The following is a 25,343-nucleotide window of genomic DNA, read 5'->3' as shown; positions in this document are numbered from 1 at the left end:
ACAAACTAAGTAAGTCGCTTAGATATATGGCCCCTGAATTAGTATCAACTAAGAAATGTAATAAGTTTGTATACTTTTTTAACACTAAAATCAATTATATCAAACAAACCATTAGCACATCTATATCCACCAGAGCTCATGTCCTCTCCATCACTACATAAAGATATCATGGTTAAAATGTCCCAATTTAGTGATATGAATAATGAAGTTTTAATTGATACAGTGAGTCATCTCAAGTCCTCCACTTGTAGACTTGACGTGTTACCAGCCAATATTTTAAAGAACTTGTTTCACTCATTAACAGCAAACACACTCCACATAGTACAAACTTCACATGTTGGCCTTTTCCTAACAGCTTCAGTTGTGAAGCCTTTCTTAAAAACCAAACAATATGAGAGCAACTCCACAGAGTAATAACAGACCGAACTCAAATCTACCTTTCATTGGAAAAAAATTTAAGCAGCTTGCTGGCTTTCTGTCCTTAAATAGCTATGTAAACCAAGGGGTGCCAAAACTTATCCGAAAAGGGGCAGTGTGGCTGCAGATTTTCATTGCAACAAAGCAGGAGCATTTGTTTGAAGACAGAGACTGACTGATTAAACAAGTGAATCAGGTGTGCTGTTCTTGTCTGGAATGAAAACCCACACTAGCCCTTTGTGGAAAAGATTTAGACAAATTTCAGTCAGGTTTGCAGCCTAATTATAGTACTGATACAGCTCTGATTAAGGTTATTAATGACATTCATTTAAATATAGACTACTGCTTGATCTCAGTGCTTCTGGGTTGCGGTAGGTGGAGCTGGAGCCCATCCCAGCAGTCATTGGGTAGAAGGCAGGATACACCATGAACAGGTCACCTTTGATACCATTGACCACAAAATTCTCAAAGATAGACTTAAGAATTGGGTTGGTCTCACAGGAACTGTCCTAAAATGGCTCTGAGAGAGTGCCAGTGACCTGTGGTGTCCCCAAGGGTTCAATTCTTGGGCCACTCTAATTTATACATGCTGCTTCTTGGCCAAATACTAGAAGACTAGAAGGGTATATCTTACCACAGCTATGCAGATGATACTCAGATCTAATTGGCCCTCTCCCCAAACAGCTGTGGTCCCCTTGACTCACTTTGCCTTGAGCTCATCACTACCTGGATGGAACGAAACTTTCTGCAGTTGAATAAACATAAAACAGAGATTATGCCTATTTAGATTCAAGATCCCTAAAATCTAAAGAACTAGCATGTAATTTTAGTGTACTAATGGCATCTTAGTTTTAGCAGTCATGTTAAAGCAATTACTAAATCAGCATTTTATCACCTTAAAAACTTCCTGACTAAACCAGACCTGGAGAAATGTATCCACATCTTTATTTCAGGTAGGATTGATTACTGTAATGGTCTCCTAACTGGAACTAACACCCCCCCCCCCCCCCCCCCCCCCCCCCCCCCACCACCACCACCACCATTATATTACATATTATTACTGGCCTCTAAATCACTGAACAGCGTAGGCCCAGCACATTTATCTGATATGCTGCAGTGATCTGAGCCGAGCAGAAATCTCAGATCTCTAGGAACTAGTCAGTCCTGTCGAATGAAAAGACTAAACATAAAGCTGTGTTTAGATACTAGTGCTCTGGACAATATAAGATATATATGAGAGAATATAAGAGAAGTTAATTATCTTTCTCATTTGAAATTTCTATTCTGTTTCACTTTCTGTTTCACATGACAGTGAGACAGTATGACTGTAATGACAGTGATATTGTATGATCTTATAATAGTGATATTGTACTCTTGTTTGACAGTATGACTGATTCGTTATTGCTGTATGACAGTGATCCTCTATCACTATGTACCTTCTTGACAGTAAGTCTGCTTGACAGTATGACTGTGACAGTATGGCTGTATTTCTGTATGACTATGATGGTGATACTGTGCTGAGTGTGCTTTACTGTACAGAAATATTACACAGCACACTTCATGGCCATTAAGATATCATCTGCCTTGAAGCTCTATGAATAGCATGGTGAGATTATGGCTGTGAAGTGCATCGCTTTCACAAACTCACCAAGGAATGTGGAGTGGAGTGACGCTAATGGACACAAGTAGACTTTTCTCCGCCAACATATAGGTGGTTGATGTGCAGAGTGGAATTTTGCACTTTTCTACTGATAGAGGAACTTTTTTTTAATTTAAAAATTAAAAAGTAATTTCCTTTCCTGTAAAAATTACTGATGTTCTTAGTGACCTTGATTTGCAACTTTAACGCTGTAATTAATTAATCTCACTAATCTGGCTATTTAATTAAAATATCCAGTTTTGTGGTATTACTTAGTATGTGCTACAAAATTAGGCTTTTTATTTAATTAGCTCTGTGTTTATCCTGGAACCTCTTCTAACCAAATGGGGCATCACATCTTGTTTGACATAAAGGCTAAAAAGGCTAAAATGAATTTTTTATTTAAAACAAAGACTGAAAGGAAAAAACTATTAACATAAAAAATACAAGTAGTTTCTCATGTGTTATGCGTTTTCCAGGCAAGCACTCCATTAAATATTGTTATATTATTATATTAATAGGTGCTTTATTAATGGTATATTACGAACTTTATGAATGCTACCATATGAACTTTATCAATGTTTCACAAACCATTCATGCTCCATATTCTTACTCTTTTGCAGTCTTCTTTACATGTACATAATTTTAAATAATACAGTTGAAAGTTTAGACGATTTGGTCCTTCTTATTTTTGTTAACCTCATTAACATTTGTTAACGTTATTGCTAACTTATTCATTTTATTCACGCTAACTAAAATACCATCTAATACTATGATAAATTTGCAAAATATCGTAGTAGTGAATTTTATCTGAACTGGAACTACAATAAGTTATACAATATGAATGTGTTAACTTATTTACAGAAAATCATGAACTAATAATAATAATAATAATAGCAGCAATAATAATAAATATTTTGTTTATGTAGTTACCTTTCTTGTGCAGAGCATTATAATGCCAGTTATAGTGCCCAGACCTACAGAGGAAGTGACCTTTTAATCGAAGCGTGTTTGTGGAACTACTGATTCCTTTTAAGAGAGAATGCATGCAGTGACGTAAGCGGGATATTCATGTACGCACAGACATTTGAGGTTGCTTTTAGAATCCATGAGTATTTATAAACACGTGGTTGGGATAGTGTAGTGGTTAACACCTCTTCCTTTCTACACTGTAGACTGGGATTCAATCCCCACCTGTGCAAACACCCTACACTATACCAATAAGAGTCCTTGGGCAAGATTTATGTAAAAATAATCAAATTGTAAGTCGCTCTGGATAAGAGCGTCAGCCAAATGCTATAAATGTAAATGTAAACATGAACTGTCTGAAACAGTATTACATTTATGCTGTCTCTGTTCATAAAGTAATGCCACATGAATCCCAGAGATGTTTGGGTCGTTAGATTCATCATTAGAGCGCTTAGGTTTAGGTATATTTAATTATTTTTTTATTTACTTCCAATTTGAAATACAGTTAAGGGTATTTTAGTGAAGGATACTGATTGGATTTCAATCAAACATAAACTAGGTGTTTCTCTACTCTACCTTCCAATCTATGTATCAGTCTCTGACCAGGGGTGTTCAAACTTTTGCACCTTTACAGCCGTGTTGCACTTGCAACCACAACTGTATCGACGTTATTTGTTAAAGACCCTGATAACAGGGGTTGTGCTGCTAACTGGTGTGATGCGCTGAGTGTGTGCTATGTGTGCTGAGGGGCATGTTGGTTTGTTTGCTCACTGATTTAAGGCGGTTGAGTGGAAGCACTCATTTGTTTGAATGGAGGGGGGCGGAGTCAGACCAGCTCAGTTAAACATAAGTTGACCACTGGTTGCCAGGCGGTGTGACCTTTCCTCCACTGGGGTCAGCCTGTGGACGCCGAGTGTGCGCTCAAATCAGTGGAGGACACTCAGGTCTGTCAGATGGTGTGTGTTCTTCATTCTGAGTCCTTGTATTTGCTTGATAATAATTGCTAGAACTGCTAACACAAAGCCAGACGATATGGCCAGATTCCTGGCCAAGTGCTAGAACGTTGCCATGGAGATCGTTCCACTCGTTATGTCCGGCTCGTTCAGCTTTTTCCACATTAGTGAAGAAAGTGAGAGAGAGAAGGAGAGAGAGAAACTTGGTGTCTTTGTACATGGTGTTAAATTATGCTTGGACTACCTTATAGAGTTTGAAAAATCCTAACCGATGTTGAAAACGTGAAAGACCCCACACATAATGACATTTTTCACCAAACGTTTTGCCCTTGGCTGTTGCTAGTCATCAAAGACCCCACACTACATGATCTGCCCTCAGACACCACACACTTTTAGAATATGCCAACAGCAAGAGTTTTGACCAATGGTTCTAGTTCACAAAACCTCACGGTACTTTCTCGCAAGCTGCTGCATTGTGGGATTTTTCGCAGACCACCGTGACTTTAGATCTAAACAAACACGGCAAGTGACAGCGAGGCTATTGCTATGCTAGTGAAGAGTGCTTTCAGGCAGGAAAAAAGCCAAACAAGAAAAAAGTGTGGATGAAGCCATCACTGAAAGTCGAGGGTCAGTAGGTCTTATACATACTGCAATGTGAACTGGAGGTGAATGAATAAATATATAGATATGAAAATGATAACTTTACAGGGGAAGGAAAAACCTACTTTACTTATAATGTAAGTCAGTGGAACCAGACATTTTTACAAGTCATTTTGGGACATTTCTTTTAGTCATTAATCATGAAATTCACATGCAGTGTAAAAGTGTAAATGTTATTATAATATAATTAAGGTGTTATCAAAAACTGAAAAACGTCAAAAATGGAGATACAAGGTTTTCTTCCGACAACAGCTATACACCCTTATGAGGTGAATACATACATAAGTATGTCCATACACAAGGACAAGTTCTGTTCAGCTCCCTTCACATGGTTTAAAACACAGTATTACTCACTATGAACCATAAAAACAGAAACTTCTGTGAGTAGCTAAAAGAAGAGGCATTCAGGATAACCGGAATCACTTCTTTTCTGTGTACAATTTTGTGTAATTCCATGCAAGACGACCAAAGACTGGAATGTCAAGACATTATCTGATTACCACTTTTAGGACCACATTTTCTGCACAAATAAACCTCAACTTGTATGTATCCAAACCTGAATATACACATGAAGAAATGCCTTGAATGCTGGACAAGCCAGTGACTTGTTCAACCTTCTTAGCTACATACAGCTTGACAGTTAGTGAGCACAACAAAGATGGAGAAAAAAGAAACACCTTAGATTCACTTATTAGAGGTGTCATCTATAAAATGTATTTGGTACAGCTGTAGATTTTAGAATATCAGTCTAGAGACCTTCCCTGTAAACGTCAGGTGAAAAATGATCACCAGATACGCAGAGCACAGTAACTTTACTGAACATATTTGTTGCTAGTTTGTGGTTTGTTGCCAAAATCCACCTATGTCTGCATCAGCATGAAATCAGTGGTCCTGTTCCAGACTACTGATAAATCTCTTTCTTCTGTTTGCAACAGAATGCAATTCCTAATTTCCTAGGTTTAACATTATTTTATATACAGCTTCTAACTCTCTTATTGTAAGCAAACCACCAACACTATGTACCTGCGTAGTGGTGTTTTATAATGTGCCCCCTTTGCTCCAGCCTCCCAGAGTTTTAAGGCACAATAATATCGGAAAGTGAGATGATATGTATCTACATCTAGATGTACATCTACCCATGCAGTTGTTTCTTTTTAAATGAGTTTATTTCCCTTATTGACATAATATGATGCAAACATATGAAGATTATGGTACATATATGTGGAAATGGTTTGGGTTACAATTAACTTCCAGTAACTCTGTTAGCCTAGGAGCTTAAATTCTAAAGAAACAAAACTTGGGACACCAAAAATGTTTTGGCTGATTGCATCTGGGATGGAAAATGGAAAATTCAGTTGATGTGATTTTTTGTTGTTGTTATTGTTTTTTGTTTTTTTTTAGTTTGTGTTTTTATTTTAGCCTCTCTCACCTGTGCTCTCACTTCAGCAGCGCTGACAAAATGCAATTCATCCGTCCCAAACAGCTCTGGAAACGGGAGCTGAGGCATGCACCAATGAGTTAGGACTGTATTCTGTCACATCAGCCTCTACATCTACTGCACATACAGGCTTTGTACTACTCACCTCTCAAGACATATCGTGAAGTCACACAGGGTGGGGAATTTATTCTTTTACAGGTGCTGCTCTCTGAATGTATTGCTGTCCATTTTACCCACATTGGTGTTTTATTCCCTCTTCCTTTAAGAAAATTACAGGCTAAATGACTTGTTGTTTTACACAGAACTCAGTGCTACTCCAGTCATTTCAGTCCCATCTACTCTCACCTCTTCAAGGCACATGTGGCATTGCATCGGAAAAAAAAAGAATTTTGACTGGTGGCACTTGCCCTGTTTTAGTGCTAGATGCTTCAGCAGGTGTTAGAGTGTCATCTCCATCCTCTCTACATTATTTTAGCCACATCTCTGCATGTGTTAATGAAATATATTTTGTGTGTATAACAGTTCAAAGCTGTGTTTGCTGGTCATGTACTGGCACCATTTTTGAGCTCTGCTCGAAATTAGCTAAAATATTCACAGCTGAAACATTTGGTAAAGTTTCTGTAGTGTTCTGGTTGTTTTGGTAGTGGTTGCACAACACTGATATATATCCTGTCCCAGTAGAATTCTCATCTCATTATTTTAAACAAATTGTCCCAGATACCAAAGGAAAAAATGTCATACTGAAATATTGTAAGTTGTTGTGTTATGGTAAAATGAGACAGTTTTACTTATTATTTAGTAATTAGAGTGACTACAACCTAAACTGGTGCTTCCTATATTCTTGCATTTTTAGTTTGTAAAAGCGTGTAGCAAAACTTTGGACCTGCTGATGATCTGTGGAGCAGTGGAACTGCATTCTCTGGAGTGATGGAGCTCCTTCCAGTACCTTTGGGATTATTTGGAGTGGCATTTAATTCATAGAACTAATCATCCAACATCAGAATCTGATGTCACTAATGCTCTGAATTCTTCCCAGAAGAACCTGGAATTCACAAGGTGCCTCTCAGCCAATAACACTGTGTGGTGGGAGCTAACTGTGGTATATTACAGTTTTTACTGTACTATTATGATATTTTTCATTATTTCATTTTTATAGGGAATTATACTTTTTCCAAAATATCTGCATAATTCAGTGGTTCAGGTGGAAAAGTTTCATGTGAAATTGTTCATTGAAAAACAGATTTTTTTTACAAATAGGAGTAAGAAAGATAGCAAATTTAAGTACTATGCAAAACCACCAGTGAAGCTACACAAGTCTTGTGAGTTTTTATCTTTAATGTTCTTGATAGTAAAGTATTAGTACAACCCAAATTCCAATGAAGTTGGGACGTTGTGTAAGACATAAATAAAAACTGAATACGATGATTTGCAAATTCTTTTCAATCTGTATTCAATTGAATACACTAGAAAGACAAGATATTTAATGTTCAAATGGGTAAACTTTATTGAATTTGGAAATATTCACTCATTTTGAATTTGATGTCTGCAAAGAAGTTGGGACAGGGCAACAAAAGACTGGAAAAGTTGAGGAATGCTCAAAAAACACCTGTTTGGAACATTCCACAGGTGAGCAGGTTAATTAGAAACAGGTGAGTGTCGTGATTGGGTATAAAGGGAGCATCCCTGAAAGGCTCAGTCGTTCACAAGCAATGAATTTAGGGATTTGCAATTGCAAGGAATTTAGGGATTTCATCATCTACAGTCCATAATATCATCAAAAGATTCAGAGAATCTGGAGAAATCTCTGCAAGTAAGCGGCAAGGCAGAAAACCAACACTGAATGCCTGTGACCTTCGATCCCTCAGGCCGCACTGCATTAAAAACCGACAACATTCTGTAATGGATATTCCCACATGGGCTGAGGAACACTTCAGAAAACCACTGTCAGTGAACACAGATCGTCGCTCCATCTACAAGTGCAAGTTAAAACTCTGCCATGCAAAGCGAAAGCCATATATCAACAACACCCAGAAACGCCGCCGGCTTCTCTGGGCCTGAGCTCATCTGAGATGGACTGACGCAAAGTGGAAAAGTGTCCTGTGGTCTGACGAGTCCACATTTCAAATTGTTTTTGGAAATCATGGACATCGTGTCCTCCGGGTCAAAGAGGAAAAGGACTGTCTGGATTGTTATCAGCGCAAAGTTCAAAAGCCAGCATCTCTGATGGTGTGGGGGTGTGTTAGTGCCCATGGCATGGGTAACATGCACATCTGTGAAGGCACCATTAATGCTGAAAGGTACACACAGGTTTTGGAGCAACATATGCTGCCATCCAAGTAACGTCTTTTTCGGAGACGTTCTGCTTATTTCAGCAAGACAATGCCAAGCCACATTCTGCACGTGTTACAACAGCGTGGCTTCGTAGTGCGGGTACTAGACTGGCCTGCCTGCAGTCCAGACCTGTCTCCCATTGAAAATGTTTGGCGCATTATGAAGCGCAAAAATACGACAACGGAGAGCCCGGACTGTTGAGCAACTGAAGTTGTACATCAAGCAAGAATGGGAAAAAATTCCACCTACAAAGCTTCAACAGTTAGTGTCCTCCGTTCCCAAACACTTATTGAGTGTTGTAAAAAGGAAAGGTGATGTAACACAGTGGTAAACATACCCCTGTCCCAACTTCTTTGGAACGTGTTGCAGGCCTCAAATTCAAAATGAGTGAATATTTGCAAAAAAACAATAGTTTATCCATTTGAACATAAATATCTTGTCTTTGTAGGTTATTCAGTTGAATATAGGTTGAAAAGGATTTGCAAATCATCGTATTCTGTTTTTATTTATGTTTTACACAACATCCCAACAGAATTAGGGCTGTATATCTGAAACAGGGACTGTTTTGCCTCACAACACCCCACATGGATCCCTCCACATTGAATATATTAAAAAAGTATGCTTTAGACCAAATTATTCTTAAAACTGAGGCGTGGATGTCTGGTTCCTATCACCTCCACTATGAACATATGAACAATTCTGACTTGTTAAGTTTCTCTATAATAGAACTTTTCACAACAAACTGCTCTTAATGACTTTTTTGGCTCTTAACCATTTAATTGTTCAGAAATGTAAAAAAAAAAAAATCTGGTAGAGTTTTCCTTTATTATTTTAGCTTTTTTTCAGTTCATACATTTGTGTTGATCTACATCTGCCTTTGCATCTTCTAGGTGTACTCAGAAAATGAATGACAGTAGTTATTTGCTGTGCATTACCATTGCAATAACTGTTTTCCAAAGAGTTCCACACATCTGTGTTTCATTCCAATGTGTAAATAGCCGTCATCACATTAGGCACAAATAATTGTACCATGAGTGTTGGTTGTAGCTTTTAGTATTCAAAGGCACGTTCAAAGGCACAAATCTTTAATTTCCTGTAGCAAGAGACTCCAAGATGAAACCAAATGCATACAGCATACACTTGCCTATGTGTTAATTGTATAACTGTGTCTGATTTTAGGTCTGCAGTGTTGCACTGATAATTATAGTGATGTGCATTGTTAATATTGTTAATGTGTGACAAATTATTAAGAAAGGAATACCTGCACATTTACATATATTTGCCAAATTTACAGTAATCTTATTCTGAGTGGCCTACAGTAAAAGGCACTCAGGCCATGCTAGCTTGGATGATAAAATCAAGTGATTTGCAAAATAAAGAGTCATCTTCAAAGCTAAAAATACAATGTGCAGTTGCTGCAATTCTTGTGCAGGCCTGGATCATCAAATTGTTGGCCCTTGGGCACAAATGTTTGGTGGGTCCCTAACTGGCTACCTTTTATGGTGGTCAGGGAATTTTTTACGATATCATAGTAGGTTCCATTAGGGTTGTGCGGCACCACGATGGCAGGACATTTTCTGTATTGACCTGGTTTAATAATGACAATAGCACTGTGTCCAGATATGGCATGATATAAGGTTGTAGTCTGTTGCTGTCAAGAGTACAGTCGCAATCCATACTGGGTGACATAAATTAAAGTCAGACAGTTGAGATGGACTTTACAAAGATTAAGAAAACAACACCAGCAGCCTGAAACCATAAACCTTGTTGAGTTGTTACATAATCTCTAATAGACATGCTTGTGGTTTATAAACTATCTAGAAACATGGACTAAAGTAGCCTAGCATAAGTAAAAATTTAGTCCATTTTTATGCAAAATGAAAGAAACAAACTTCAGACACTAAACATTTCTTGGCTGACCGACTATATTTGTGGTGAGAAATAATGCAAATGATATGTTTCTCCAAACTTTTTTATTAGCAGCCCCAAAAAGAGTCTGTCCAGGTCTGAGGGCAGAAAGGAGGTCACATGCAGGAGGTGAAATTCAAGAGCGCGATGAAATTAGAGGGTGCTGAGGCATAACTTCAGGTTTAAAATACCCAGAAGTCTTGCAGGGGCAGATGCAGAAATTAGTGTACATATAGCAGGGAGAATGTGTTGTTGCAGGTTTGAATAATCACACTATTTGAGGACTGTTGAAGTTAAGTCAGTTTTATTTGATTCTGTTTGATTATATTGGTACAATCATGGTGTAAATTATGGGGTTGTGTTCCGGGGCAACTGAACTCTCCAAATTATATATATAACATGCATATATAAAGAAGCAGGAAATCTACAATGTGTTGACAGTATAACTTATTTTTAGAGACATGCGTTAACCAAATAAAGAGCATTTTAGACATGCAGTCAGATTATACAGAGAATGCACTGATAACTTGCATTATTTGCTGGAAAAAAAAAACTTTAAATAAATAATGTGCCATAAGTTTTGCATAGGCCACGTTTTGTGTTTTGTTCCTTTCTCGATATATTAAAGTAAGCAGATAAACAGTAATTATGCATTAAAATGGGTAGAGGACATGTTAACTTATTTTCACTTATCAAATCAGCAGGTGCTCAAACTTTTGCATACAACTGCATATGAGCTTGGATGGTTACTATTAAAAGAAATTGTATATAAAAAAATGAAGACTACCTTTACTACTTTGACTAGGTTTATATTTTACATCAGGGGAACTAATACTCTCTCACTGACCTCACAATGAGGTTTTCCTACGCAAGCGTCAGGTTCTCTCTGCTCCCAGCGGCGCCACACAGACCCTTAGAATAGCGGAAACAGGCGGTCACGCGTGTGAAAATGCCAGGCTGAGTGCTCTTTGTCCAGCAGTGCTGAACTATTCTGGACTCCAGACTGGACTCTCATGCATTTTAATAGAGGGAGAAATTGTTTATCGGCTCAAACAGACTCCACTTTGTCCAGAAATAAGTTTGAGGAAATCGTAAACACATAAACATGGACATCCATCATGATCATCAAAGAGGTGTCAGATGTGGAAATGCATCAGTATAGCAGAATTCATTGATGTGAAGGGGGTGATTCAACTGAAGTCTGATTTTAACATTTTAGAAAGCATTACAATTGACTAAAGTGGTATACAGGCACTTTTACGTAGAAAGGTCTTTTATTAAATGTTATTGCTTTGTTTAGGTTATATACTAGGTCTTTATGCTGTGTTAATTTATTATTGTTTTGTGTTCACCTTGTAGCACTTTTTTGACCAATTGAGCAATCTGCAGTTCCAAACTGAAGCCCAGATGCAGTTTTTTTTTTTTCGCTCTGTTTTAGCTGTATTCCTGTCTTTGAATAGTTTTTAAACAACAAGTTCCATTATGGCTCCCTTGATGAAAACAAGAGATGGTGTTTTGAGCTGCTGCTGTAGTAAATTTATTGATTGTTAAAGTACATTGCATCTGAAGTGTCCTTTACGGGGCAAAACTCAGTGTTGATGTGGCAATATCAGTTATGTCAGTAATATCAGTAATTCAGCAGACTACTCTGGACAGTGCTCACAAGAGAGAAGCTAACAAAACCAGTAGTAAAGTAAAAAAATTCCCCTCAAAACAAGATTTAATGCAGCTGCATGAGAGTGAGCGGTTGTGAGCGATTGCTCACAAGTTGAACCATTGACTGTATAATATATACAATAGTTGGAACATGCCGACACTGTTGCTCTCACTGGATGTTGGTCATGAAAACTAGAAATGGTATTAATCCTGCGTTGTGACTCTCATGTATAGGTTCTGCATTCACAAGATGAAAATAGTTACTGAATCATTGAATATAATAAATACTAAGGCCCAAAGCTTTATTACACACTTCTATAACGTAAAAACAGCTCAACCAGTTTGCATTGAAGTCCCTGTTGTTACAGAATAATAAGCCATAGTTCTGCACATTTTAAGAGTTACAGTGCATTTTATATTACTTAGCATTGAAAAGAAGTGCCATATTTAAGTGTGATCCCTTAAACATACCTCACTGGACTAATCCTGGGCATTTCAGAGTGTTTGTTTTGTCCTCTCGTTGTCCTGTTGCGTAATAATTTTGTGCCGGAACGTTCTGAGGGGGAAGAGGGACTAAAATCTTTCTAATGCTGGAGCACTCAGTGAAGATCAGAACAGTGTGTATGTGATGGGGGCGGGGGGTTGGGGGGATTTCAGAAGCAGGTCACTGTGGTTGGTGTCCGTATGCCCTGTCTGTGTAGCTCCTTAAAGCTGCCCACAGGCTAAAAGTTAAACCACAATAAACCATTCAGTATAAAACTCAGCTGCTCAGTTGATTTGTGATGCGTTTACAGTTTGTGTCATTTTGTTATCATTCAAAGCTACAGTGCCATTCTGCACAGTGTGATTTACAAAAATGTATATTTAAGGTGGTGTATATTTTTTTCATAAAAAACTCACACGTGTGTGTGTGTCTGTGTGTGTGTGTGTGTGTGTGTGTGTGTGTGTGTGTGTGTGTGTGTGTGTGTGTGTGTGTCAAAAAATGTAGATTGATATTTATACTGTATGTCGGCCATTTGTGCTTGTAAATGTCATTGTTTTTCATTTTCATTCAAGTGATATTTTAAAAATTGTTATTACTGGTGATTTGAGCTAACTGATCCAACTCTCTGAACACAGCTGAGTGCGAGTGAACAGCTGCTCTCCATACAGACTATATGACAAAAACCATGCACTGTACTACAGGAAAAGGGCATGACTGTCAACATCAGTGATTGAGCCAATCAGACTTAGAGATGGGCAATATGGCAAAAACGTAACATCACAATCCTTTAAGACACTTTAACAAAACATGATATGGTACAGTATATATTTTGTCAGACATCTGATATTTTGGAACAGACAAAGTAGTGCCTGAATAAACAAATACTATCAAGAACTATGAATAAGATATTTAATATTTAACATGCTGTGCTACAATAAATCCAGTGAAACAGGACTAATTTGGCTCTCCTTGTAATTAATTAGGCAGATGAGAAGTGCTCATGATATCCACAGTATGCTCACTGTGTGACATGCTTTGTCATGACAATGATAATTATTGTCATACAGCCCAGCCCTGATAAGACTTATCACAAAACCCACCCATTTTCTTCAGCTCTCCAATCACTGCTTAGCCACAGTTTCTAGCTGCTTTTCAGCTCTATTCAGGTCAGGTCTTTAGCGACGTGTGTGGCTATATTTTAGTCAAGAAATGTGCCTGCAGAGTTTGGAAAGACAGAGTGAAGGGTTTTGTTTTCTACTCATGTCCAAAGCCACAAATAAACTTAAAAAATCTCAGCTTTGAATTCGTCTGTGTGGTAAACCTGTGTGTTTCCCTCCATTTGCATGTCATGTCATTTCATTTTCATGACCAACTTTATTAAGTTACTGTTTTAACCACCTTATATATGCAGTAAGTTAACTTTATTAAATAAAGCTCACCCCAAGTTCAGACATGGACTGATGCGGCTTCAGTGATGCACTAAGTGGAGCATCAAAATCGTTTCCTTGTACTTCATTCGTGTATGCATAGAAGACTGAAATCTGGGCTATTAAACTGTTCAGAGCAAATCAGGCTGTTAGATCAGTGGTTATGTCCTCAGTCCACAGTATATCATGAAGATATACTGAATATACCTGCATACTGGAATATTTTACTAGAGTAGTACATCATCCAGGTATCTTCATGTTGGTCACATAATGCATACTACTTACTGCTTTTGGGCACAGTCGGTATGCTAGCAGTATGTAGTAGACTATTTGTAACACACCATTTTGCACATAGTTTAAATTTTTTGTGGTTTCATGTGAAATGCTTTGTTCTAAACAAATGTAAAGAGCCAGAATTGTTCATAGTGGTGGTGATAGGAATCCACTTCTAGAGGTTCTTTCACAGAAAGTTATTATCTTATTATTATTAAAATGGTAACAAACTAATTGCACAATGGCTGAAACATTATTTTATGATTTTTTTTTTATGCTTTTGACATACTTTTTGAAAGCCATTCATGGTGGAGGGGCACATGAAGGCTGTTGTGGGGCAAAATAGTCCCCACAGAAAACATATTTGCTTGGATAGTAAATATTTGTGTTATATTTGTATTGTAGGTATCACAAATTAAACACTCTATTCAGGATATTTTTCTGTCAAGGACTGTTGAGCTGCTAGTAGTTTTGCTCAGCATCTGTTTTGGTGGTCAGTTTGAATGACAGCACAGAATCTACACTCTTGGCTTTAATTTGGGCTAATAATGGTTAGACAGCAATGCAGTAGACTGCGCAGATGTAGCTAAGCTTGGGATTGGCTTTTTATATGATTTAAAAACATGCAACACACAGTAAAACAAACTTTTAGCCCTTCAGATGGGGCAAAAAAGAGTTTGTAACAATTTGGACATAATGAGTTTTTAAAAATAATAAAACCTGTAATAGTAAAACTGGTATTACTCATAAAATAGCACTATTATTTCTTATTTGTTTAAAGCTTGCTACCAACATCATATATCATGAAACAGAGGGAAACTCTTGAAAATAACCTATAATGAATATAATGAAAATTTGAAAAATTTGTAAAAAAAAATGTAATTGTGATTTTTCTTACCAATGTTATGATTGCGATTTAAATTCTTTGAGCTAAACTAGTAACTAAACTAGTAAACTTTGATACTTTTGATACTGTTAAGATGCTTCTTATTGGTCTGATAAAACAGTTTATTTGATTACATTTCCCCAACTGGGCATCACAAGAGCAGGTATTAATTACAGACTAATAGTTGCTCTTGCGATGCGAAAATTGTACTCTTTTAAGTTGCAGTTTCAGGCCTAATTCGAGGCCACACATCATTGAAAAACATTTGTGTTCACGCATAGTGAACAGTTTGACAGTGTAGACTGTCAAAAGTCAAGTCACATTTTCATTGAACCATGATGTGAGTGAATTGATTGTTGTTCTCATTATGCTGTGATGCTGTAGCAGAAAAAGTCACTGCGCATCTGTTTGTCCTCCTTTGTAAGTGTGTGCGGGTTCCTGTGCTTTGTGTGTGTGTGTGTTCCTGATCCTCAGACTGGATTAAGTTCTTTGTTGGATCTCCTCCCATCCATTTGTAAAAGCAGGATTTGACACAGGGTCAATGTGCTGAGTGACCCTACAGAGGCTCCTAAACACCTACCCATATACACATGTATTGCACACACACAGTTCTTTGACTTTTAAAAAATGAAACATGGCATATCTATAAGAAGCACTTTATAGAGTCAGGAACTTTCTTGTCTGTCCTTGCCCCCCCTTCTTCTTCCTCTCTTACCCTAAAAAAATTCAGGCCATGTCATTTTTAATGTCAATTCAGACTCGTTTCAGTGACCCAGTCACAGCACACACAGACTTTTTTCACTGATGCATGTGCACAGAAGCTCGCTCAGGTTATAGAAGATTAAATCCACATTACAGCAGGACTGATATTTTGACAAAACACAGGTAGGTTTAACGTTCTGAGGTGTATGCACTGTGTATATGAATATAGAGCAATGCCTGAGATGATTGACATCTGTCCTAAAACATTCAGATAAAAGAAAACAGATAAGCCAAGCAAATCAAAGTAAGAGTTTGAGCAGAATTGTAGTGTGAATGTCACTTGGAAGGAGTGAACTAGAATGGAATATAATTATGAATATAAAATTCCAAAATTGATGCACTTTCAGAGCAATGCATCACAGTGTGGGAAGTTAGAACACAATGGTATTCCTTAAATGGGAATTTCACCAACTTCAAAATTTCTCCATAATTAAGTCATTAAGATGTAAACAAAGTCATTCAGAGTGGTTTGGTGTGAAATGTTCAGTTCTAGTCACCAAGTCAGAATTGTTTACAGTGGTGGTGATAGAAACCAGACATCCACCTCTAAAAAAACCTATCACATAATGGTAGTACATGAAGTAATTATGAATGAATGGTTGAATGGTTCAGTGGTTGAGATGTAAACAAAGTTTCTCAGAGTGGTTTGGTGTGAAATGGTTCAGAGAGACTCTTCACAGTGGTGTTGATAGGAACCAGGGGTCACAATGTCTACAGCCCAAATATAGACAATTTATTTACTATCCAAACCACCAGTGAACCTACTGAGTTTTCTATGTAATATTGATGATGGTAAAATAGCGGTAAATCTGAAAAAGTTTTCTTTGGAGAATAGATTTTAAAAATAAGATTTAGGCCAAATTCTTCTCGGAACTATCATAAAATAATGTCTCAAATAGGCATTGTGTATTCATAACCATTTCATGTAAAACCTTTCTGTAAAGCAACTTTAAGAAGTGGACGTCTGGTTTCCATCACCACTGTGAACAGTTCTGACTTGGTTTCTCTAGAACAGAGCATTTCAAACTAAACCACTCTGAATGGCTTTGTTTACATCTTAACCATTTTTAATCATGCAGAAAATTTGAAAATATTATCACTGGAATTCCCCTTTAAGAGGGATACGCTCTCTAAACAACAGCATTACGTGCTGTATTATGGAGTATGGAGAGTTATTGTATGGTATAGTTTTTACATATTGTGTGAATGTGCAAAATATGAACTGTGTTTGTGAAATGTGTTTCACAGGACAGCCCATGCCAGAGTGAAGAGTGAAGCAGCAGATCAGGCTGCAGTCGCTGCATGTCAAGAATCAGATCTGGCCAGAACTGTAGCAAGAGAACTGTCCCCCAGCTTCCATCAACCAGGTACATTAACACATACAGAGTAAATATCAGCAGGAAACATTCTGCACAGCTGTATACATTATTACTGATTGTCCAGTTAAAAGAAGCAAAAGTTTTATGACATGTTTTTATATATATATATATATATATATATATATATATATATATATATATACACAGTGGGGTAAAAAAGTATTTAGTCAGCCACTGATTGTGCAAGTTCTCCTACTTAGAAAGATGAGAGAGGTCTGTAATTTTCATCATAGGTACACTTCAACTACGAGAGACAATATGAGAAAAGAAAATCCAGGAAATCACATCGAAGGATTTTTAAAGAATTTATTTGTAAATTATGGTGGAAAATAATTATTTGGTCACCCACAAACAAGCAAGATTTCTGACTCTCACAGACCTGTAACTTCTTCTTTAAGAAGCTCTTCTGTCCTCCACCCGTTACCTGTATTAATGGCACCTGTTTGACCTCATTACCTGTATAAAAGACACCTGTCCACAGCCTCAAACAGTCAGACTCCAAACTCAACCATGTCCAAGACCAAAGAGTTGTCGAAGGAAACCAGGAAGAAAATTGTAGCCCTGCACCAGGCTGGGAAGAGTGAATCTACAATAGGCAAGCAGGTTGGTTTGAATAAATCAACTGTGGGAGCAATTGTACGAAAATGGAAGACCTACAAGACCATTGATAATCTCCCTCGATCTGGGGTCCACGCAAGATCTCATCCTGTGGGGTCAAAATGATCATGAGAACGGTGAACAAAAATCCCAGAACTACACAGAGGGACCTGATGAATGACCTGTAGAGAGCTGGAACCAAAGTAACAAAGGCTACCCTAAGTAACACACTACGCCAAGAGGGACTCAAATCCTGCAGTGCCAGGCATGTCCCCCTGCTTAAGCAAGTACATGTCCAGGCCCGACTGAAGTTTGCCAGAGAGCATGTGGATGATCCAGAAGAGGATTGGGTGAATATCATGTGGTCAGATGAAATCAAAATAGAACTTTTTGGTAAAAACTCAACTCGTTGTTTTTGGAGGAAGAAGAATGCTGAGTTGCATCCATACCTACTGTGAAGCATGGAGGTGGAAACATCATGCTTTGGAGCTGTTTTTCTGCAAAGGGGACAGGACGACTGATCCGTGTTAAGGGAAGAATGAACGGAGCCATATATCGTGAGATTTTAGGGAATGGGCCAAAATACCAGCTACAGTGTGTGCAAACCTGGTGAAGACTTGAAGGAAGCGTTTGACCTCTGTCATTGCCAACAAAGGTTATGTTACAAAGTATTGAGTTGAACTTTTGTTATTGACCAAATACTTATTTTTCACGATAATTTACAAATAAATTCTTTAAAAATCCTACAATGTGATTTCCTCATATTTCTTTTCTCATATTGTCTCCTCATAGTTGAAGTGTACCTATGATGAAAATTACAGACCTCTCTCATCTTTCTAAGTAGGAGAACTTGCACAATCAGTGGCTGACTAAATACTTTTTTGCCCCACTGTGTGTGTATATATGTATATATATATATATATATATATATATATATATATATATATATATATATACAGCTATAAATGTCTGTGTTTAACCTAGAGCAGATAAAATGTTCATGTGAATTGCAAGCACTAACATACTACGAGAATCCATATAGGAATGCTAGCAAAGATAGCATTATCGTAGTGTTGTGACTGAGTTCTGACATTTATAGCGCCAAACTAGGCTCAGCTCTGATAGTTACAGTTCTCCACTGAATACTAAAGATGCTTCATGTGACGGCTGAGATGGAGCAGTATTTTGAAGTTTGGCCTTTGCCACACCACTCAGCAGTAAGTCTGATGCTGCAGATTCCAAAGTGTCCAATGAACTGAAAATACTAAATCACTAAGTACAGAGTGCTTACAACAGTTTCTGCTATTCAGCTTCTAAACACATTACTGACTCATTCGTAAAAACACAAAATAATCCTTTAGTCTGGCAGTAAATCAGCCAAATATGTGACATACTCAATACCACTGTTTTACCCCAAATATAATTAAGACGTTTGGTGTCTGAAGTTCGCTTCTGTAGGTTTGGTACTGAAGCTACGAGGCTAATGAAGCTAACAAATAATACAAGTTCATATGCTACCAGTTAGCATGGTGCTAACTGCATGCCAAAATCATCAGATACTTGCCTCAAACCGTGTGGAGTTGATGTGTAATACTGATTATGTGGTTTCTGACACTGTGAGAGACACTGTTAGCCAAAATCATGGACCAAAGTACGTTAGCGTAACTAAAAGCAGTGGCAGCCAAATCGAAGCCTGAATTTTGACTGTGCTTTTTTCCACTAGACATGTCTTGGATAATCAATGGAAAATGGAAATTTAATGGAAAATGGTGGAAATTTAATGTTTTTGCTGAACTATTCCTCTAAATTGCAATAAAAGTTTACAGAGTTCAGGTTTTTGTAGACACTATACACTTCTGAAATTCTTAGTGTTAAACTGAGGCCAATTATACATAGTACATTTGATTTGGTTGACAGAAGCTGGTCTTATATCTCTCTACTCTATCCTAAAGTGTGACAGGTGCATAGAGGCTGAAAGGTCATATTCACCAAGCTTGACCTCTTACTGATGATGTGTAACTTAATGCCCCCTTCCAGAGACCACTAAATGGTGCTCACTGGTCATTGAGGCCAAGGGTGTAGTTTTGGTTTCAGAAGGGGAGGGGAAGGGGGGCATCCTAAAGCTCCAGATTATGTTAGCTACTGACTTAGCTTATTTCACAGTTTATGTGATACTGTATAACTAAAAACTATAACATTATTAAAATTAGTGCTGCTTTATTATCCAATAGATTAACTTTTCATTAGATGACTTTTCTACTTTATCTGATCAGTAATTTAGAATTTTTTAAACAAATTTCATTACATCTTCCCTGTAATAGCACCTCAGTAATTCAGCTAGTAATGGGGCGGCTCTTCTCACAAGTTGTTTAACCCTGGAACCCAATGGAAATATATGTACAACCACAGAAATGAGTGTAGCCTAACCCTTGTATTGGGTGTAGCATAACCATGGAAATGAGTGTAGAGTCATAGTGCAAATGGGTGTAGCTTAACCATTAACCAGGTGTAGCATTATTATGGAAACAGGTGTAGAGTAACAATGCAAAAGAGTGTAGGATAATCACAGAATTAGGTGTGGCATAACCATGGAAAGTGGTGTCAAACAACAATGCCAATATTTGTATCTTAGCCACTGAATCAGTTGTAACATAACCCTGGAAATGGGTGTACTATAACTATGGTAACTGGTGTGGGTGTAGTATAACCATTGAATCAAGTGTGGTGTAACTGTTGGAATGAGTGTAGCATAACCGTTGAATCCAGTGCATTGTAACCATGGAAACGAATGTAGTCCACTGATCCATCCATATAAATAGTGCAGTTATTCTTGATTTTTAGCAGTAAGCCCATATTATAATTCTTTCTCTATCATAGGCCTATTTACAAAATTTCCCACAACCTCTAGATCACTTTGAAAGGTAGCAAAGGGACAAAAAATGGAAGTATAAAATTGGCCCCCACTCTCTTGTTGAAATTTAAGAGACTATGATAAAAGGCCTGCATTAATTATTAGTCTTCATTGTCCGGCTATTATTTTGTATCACTAAAATATGATCGTTCAGCCACCAGAAATGTGGATCCTCATCCCTGATGACTGATATATTGCTGCTCTGAATTGTTGATACATATTAATTTCTGTTACCAGACATAACATGTGAGCAGGATTGGATCTTGGTTTTCAAAATGTATTCTGTTATAGATGACAGCTTGCATGATCAGAATCTGTAATCTGAAGGATTGCGCAATATCACTAATTTATTCTGGGAGCTTTCAGTTCTTCCTGAACTGCTTTATATTCTGAGGCTTCAGTTAGTAGGCCGGCTGCTGGTCAGCACCACAATAGAGGCTTTCAAACAGCATTTTACAGTTCTTCAAACATATAGTACAGGAGCCCTCCATGCTCTTTTAGCCTTGTGGCAACTGTATGCATAGTTTTGGCAAGTCCTCATTTAACACTTACAATGTTGTTGCCATTTTGTGTTAAAAACACTGCACTCCCAGAAATAAATGTTTGAAACTGTTACTGGGGCATTTCCCCTGTTGTCACTGGGGTGGTACCCTGAAGGGTACATCTCAGTACCTTTAGTCAGGGAACATAATTGTACTATAATCCATTAAAATGATATTTTCTAAGCTGTATTAACTCCACACACCCGTCTCATCTCCAGGCTTTAATTTTATTGTTCTGTTTTAAAACATTAGGTTGTGAAAATGTACAAATATATGCATATATACATAATTGGACCTTAAAACCACAGTTGAGAGTACATTTATATTGTTTGTACCTTGATGAAAGAAAAATGCACCTGCACAGAACCAACAGTGTACACTGTATATACACTCACCGGCCACTTTATTAAGTACACCTGTTCAATTGCTTGTTAACACAAATAGCTAATCAGCCAATCACACGGCCACAACTCACTGCATTTACGCATGTAGAGGTGGTCAAGACAACTTGCTGAAGTGCAGACCGAGCATCAGAATCAGGAAGAAAGGTGATTTAAGTTACTTTGAATGTGGCATGGTTATTGGTTCCAGACGGGCTGGTCTGAGTATTTCAGAAACTGCTGATCTACTGGGATTTTTATGCGCAACCATCTCTAGGGTTTACAGAGAATGGTCCAAAAAAGAGAAAATATCCAGTGAATGGCAGTTGTGTGGACAAAAATGCTTTGTGCTGTGAGAGGTCAGAGGAGAATGGGCAGACTGGTTTGAGACGATAGAAAGGCAACAGTAACTCAAATAACCAACCAACATCTCTGAGGAAGGTTTCCAACACCTTGTTGAAAGTATGCCATGAAGAATTAAGGCAGTTCTGAAGGCAAAAGGGGGTCCAACCTTTTACTATCAAGGTGTACCTAATAAAGTGTGTATATATATATATATATATATATATATATATATATATATATATATATATATATATATATACACATATATATACACATGTATACATATACATGTGTATGTGTGTGTGTGTGTCTGTGTGTGTGTGTATAGCCTTGATTACATATATGTTTCTAGTATTACCATACTAAAGAACCCAATTTTTAATAGTGTACATAATGAAACTGCTGTTCTATTTATTACTCATTTCAAAATTAAATGCTTTAATTTGTGATACAGTGTCTATATTTTTGGTGCACTTTTAGTTTTATGTTTTAATGACTGATGATGCATCTTTTACTTTTTGATAACATGGTAAAGCTGTGTAGTCAGTGTTGCGCTGCAGGCGGTTTGGTTTAGAGGAGTTTATTCACATAGTGTTGGTTTTGTGTTTGTTCTGAATAGCTACTAGAACTGGTTTTACAGGCAGATGTAATGTAAGACAGCAGCTATTGAGCACTATTCCTATGACTACAATGAAGCTCTCTGTTACTGCTTCAAGAACACAAAGCTCAGAGGGTTTCCAAGACAGCTGTAACCCTACACCTCAGGCTCAACACAAAACACAACCATTCATACTTAATTATAATCACACACATCAGTCATATTGACTTTAACATCAAATTATATATCAGTCAGATCATCTCATCATCACCAGAAGATACTGATTTTATCAACGTATTGTGACATGATTTGCCTTTCATTCATTTCAGAGGTCATTATTTACTTTTGTCTTTCAAACTCATAAGATACTGGGTTCAAGTCGGCTTGAATAGCTAGAGAAGGAGGAGCTTACAGTGACAGATGTATGTAGCATGTGAAATAAATTAACTGTCCTGTATGCTATCAGTTAGCCTGTCTAATCCAGCCCATAAAGCGCTATCTGGTACCTCATCATATTAGCACAAATGAAGCAAAACATCAGAGCGACAAGAACTACCGCCTGCAGGTCTAATGGACATTTCTGACTTATTGCAGATTAGCGCAGACAGTGTGTTACTGCAGTGACCTTTCGCTGCAGTGCTGATCAGAGCTCATCTGAAATCTTTAATGGAGTGACGTTGATGAAGCTATATGTAGAGCAAATGTGTCCTGAAGTGGAAACTAATAAAGACATTGCTGGAATGGTCGTAAGCTGAAGGCTGAATGGCAGGACAGTGAGAGAGTCTCTGAATCATCGCAGCTGTGCATTCCTTCACTCATATTGTCCAAACTAATGACTACTGTAGCCTCTCCCCCACCTCCGTTCCACCAATGCAAGGTGCATAGAAAGCAGGTGGCCTTCACCATGTCCAGCCCCCAACACTGTTAATATAAATACATGCTCGTAAGTCTTTATTAAGGGCTCCATAAATGCATGGCATTGTCCTGCTGGAGAACCTGTGCAGTGTTTTAATAGACTGTCTGTTCAAAGTGTCATCAGTGTAGAGAATGTACAAACAGCAAAGGGGTCGTTCCACAGCCAATCACTTAGAACCTGGCATGTGACATCATGGATTTCCATGAAAATCAAGCAAAAACCTCCATTGCATTCAAGCAGGCATGCAAACTTTCAAGTATGCTACAAGTAACTTTTTTAGTTATTACATTTTAAAGTGTGCCCCATCATCACATCTTAAAAATTGAGTTTAACTGTTTACAGAACAGACCACTGGGATAGGCTCCAGCATCCCCCACAACCCTGAGGGAGAAGCAGCTTAGAAAATGTGTGTGTGGGTATGGGTGTGGGTGTGTGTGTGTCTGTGTTTATAGAATAACTCAGCTGAACTCAAATATAAGCTGGGAATAAACAGAACAATATTTTAATGAATGTGACTAGTTTCCTAATAAATTAAATGGCTAATTTATTGGATTGTGTACTTTTTATATCACAGTGTGAACTCTCATGCCTCTGTATTCAAGAGGTAATAATAATAACAGTAATCATCATTTTATTTATATTGCGCCTTTCTCAAACTTTTGGACCCTTTATGTTCTCATTAACATATATAAAACTACAGACCCTAAGAATTATGACTATATATGTTTGAATCAAGCAAGCTCAATACAAATGGTTTCAATGTATATCATGTATTTCCACTATGTAGTTTGTTTACGGTGCTTTCTAGTGTAATCTGTATTGTGTACAAACAATAGTAAGGCTTCTAGAGCAGCTGCTCTGTAGTCCAAACTAATGGAGTGTTTGTGGACAGAAAGTGAAAAAAATCATAATCCTGATTGTGATGGACATGTGTGCTAGATTCATATCCTTAACCCAGACAGTTATGACGCTGGATTATGAATGTATGATAACGCATTATTTAAAGTCTGCCTACTTAGGAATTTCATAACCCATGCATAAGGAATTTATAGTGTATTTATGAAAGGTGTATGTCAGTATTTGCAAGATGGCATAGAATGTTAAGGTAAATGACATTGTATTTACATTTAAACTAATATCATAAATATGTGCTCCATTTGTAACACTCTTTTTAAGCATAGAGCAGGCCTAGTGAATAACACCATATATAAGTTCTGTGCATTTGTACAATGTAGAGCTAACTCTAGAGATTTATAAGTGGTTTATGTCTACAGCCATGTAGATCTGTATAACCATTTTGATTCAGTTGTTCCTCAGAAGAATATTTCATAATACCTGTAATAACTTATAGTGCTTTTACTGTTGACTCCTAAAACTAGTCATTTTGTGTACAATTGTACTCAAGAAGCAGTATAGATTTCCACTATTTCCACTGCTGGTATTTATACAACTAAAAATATATATGAAAATTATCATTTTATATTTGAGGGCATTAGAATCTTCCATAGTTAATGTTCTTCAATCAGTACACTCAATGTCATTTACTTAAGACATTTTATGTAATCTTGTTGGTATAAGCTGATCATAAATATTAAAGTATTGCGGTTTGATTATAGTATTCAGTGCTTTTGTATGTGTCATAGAGTTCCTCTGTAGATTTCCTATGTCAGGGAGGTCACAGGTTGGGATCAGCCAGATTGTGGTTCTTGTCTGTCCCACCAGATGAATTTAAAATCTAAGACTGACCCAACACCCAACAAATCACTGCTTAGCACCGATCTTTAAGCATCACTTCTTCCAACAAGTGTATGAAAACTCTGGCAGAAGTCCTCAGAATAAACCTGCAGTGAGAATAGCCTTACTCAAGGTTAC

At 37.4% G+C, this 25,343-nt stretch overlaps 1 protein-coding gene across 1 annotated transcript in view; it reads left to right on the top strand.

Annotated features, from left to right (window-relative positions):
• jph1a (junctophilin 1a) overlaps nt 1-25,343 on the top strand; it is a 50,979-nt gene that overhangs the window by 11,626 nt on the left and 14,010 nt on the right. Inside the window, exon 3 of the mRNA XM_017696225.2 lies at nt 17,052-17,170. Within this exon, the coding sequence (XP_017551714.1) occupies nt 17,052-17,170 (119 nt within the window). The remainder of the gene's footprint in view (nt 1-17,051; nt 17,171-25,343) is intronic.

Source organism: Pygocentrus nattereri, chromosome 24 (genome assembly GCF_015220715.1).
Source record: "Pygocentrus nattereri isolate fPygNat1 chromosome 24, fPygNat1.pri, whole genome shotgun sequence".
Lineage (NCBI taxonomy): Eukaryota > Metazoa > Chordata > Actinopteri > Characiformes > Serrasalmidae > Pygocentrus > Pygocentrus nattereri.
This window is presented reverse-complemented; position numbering and strand designations above follow the sequence as displayed.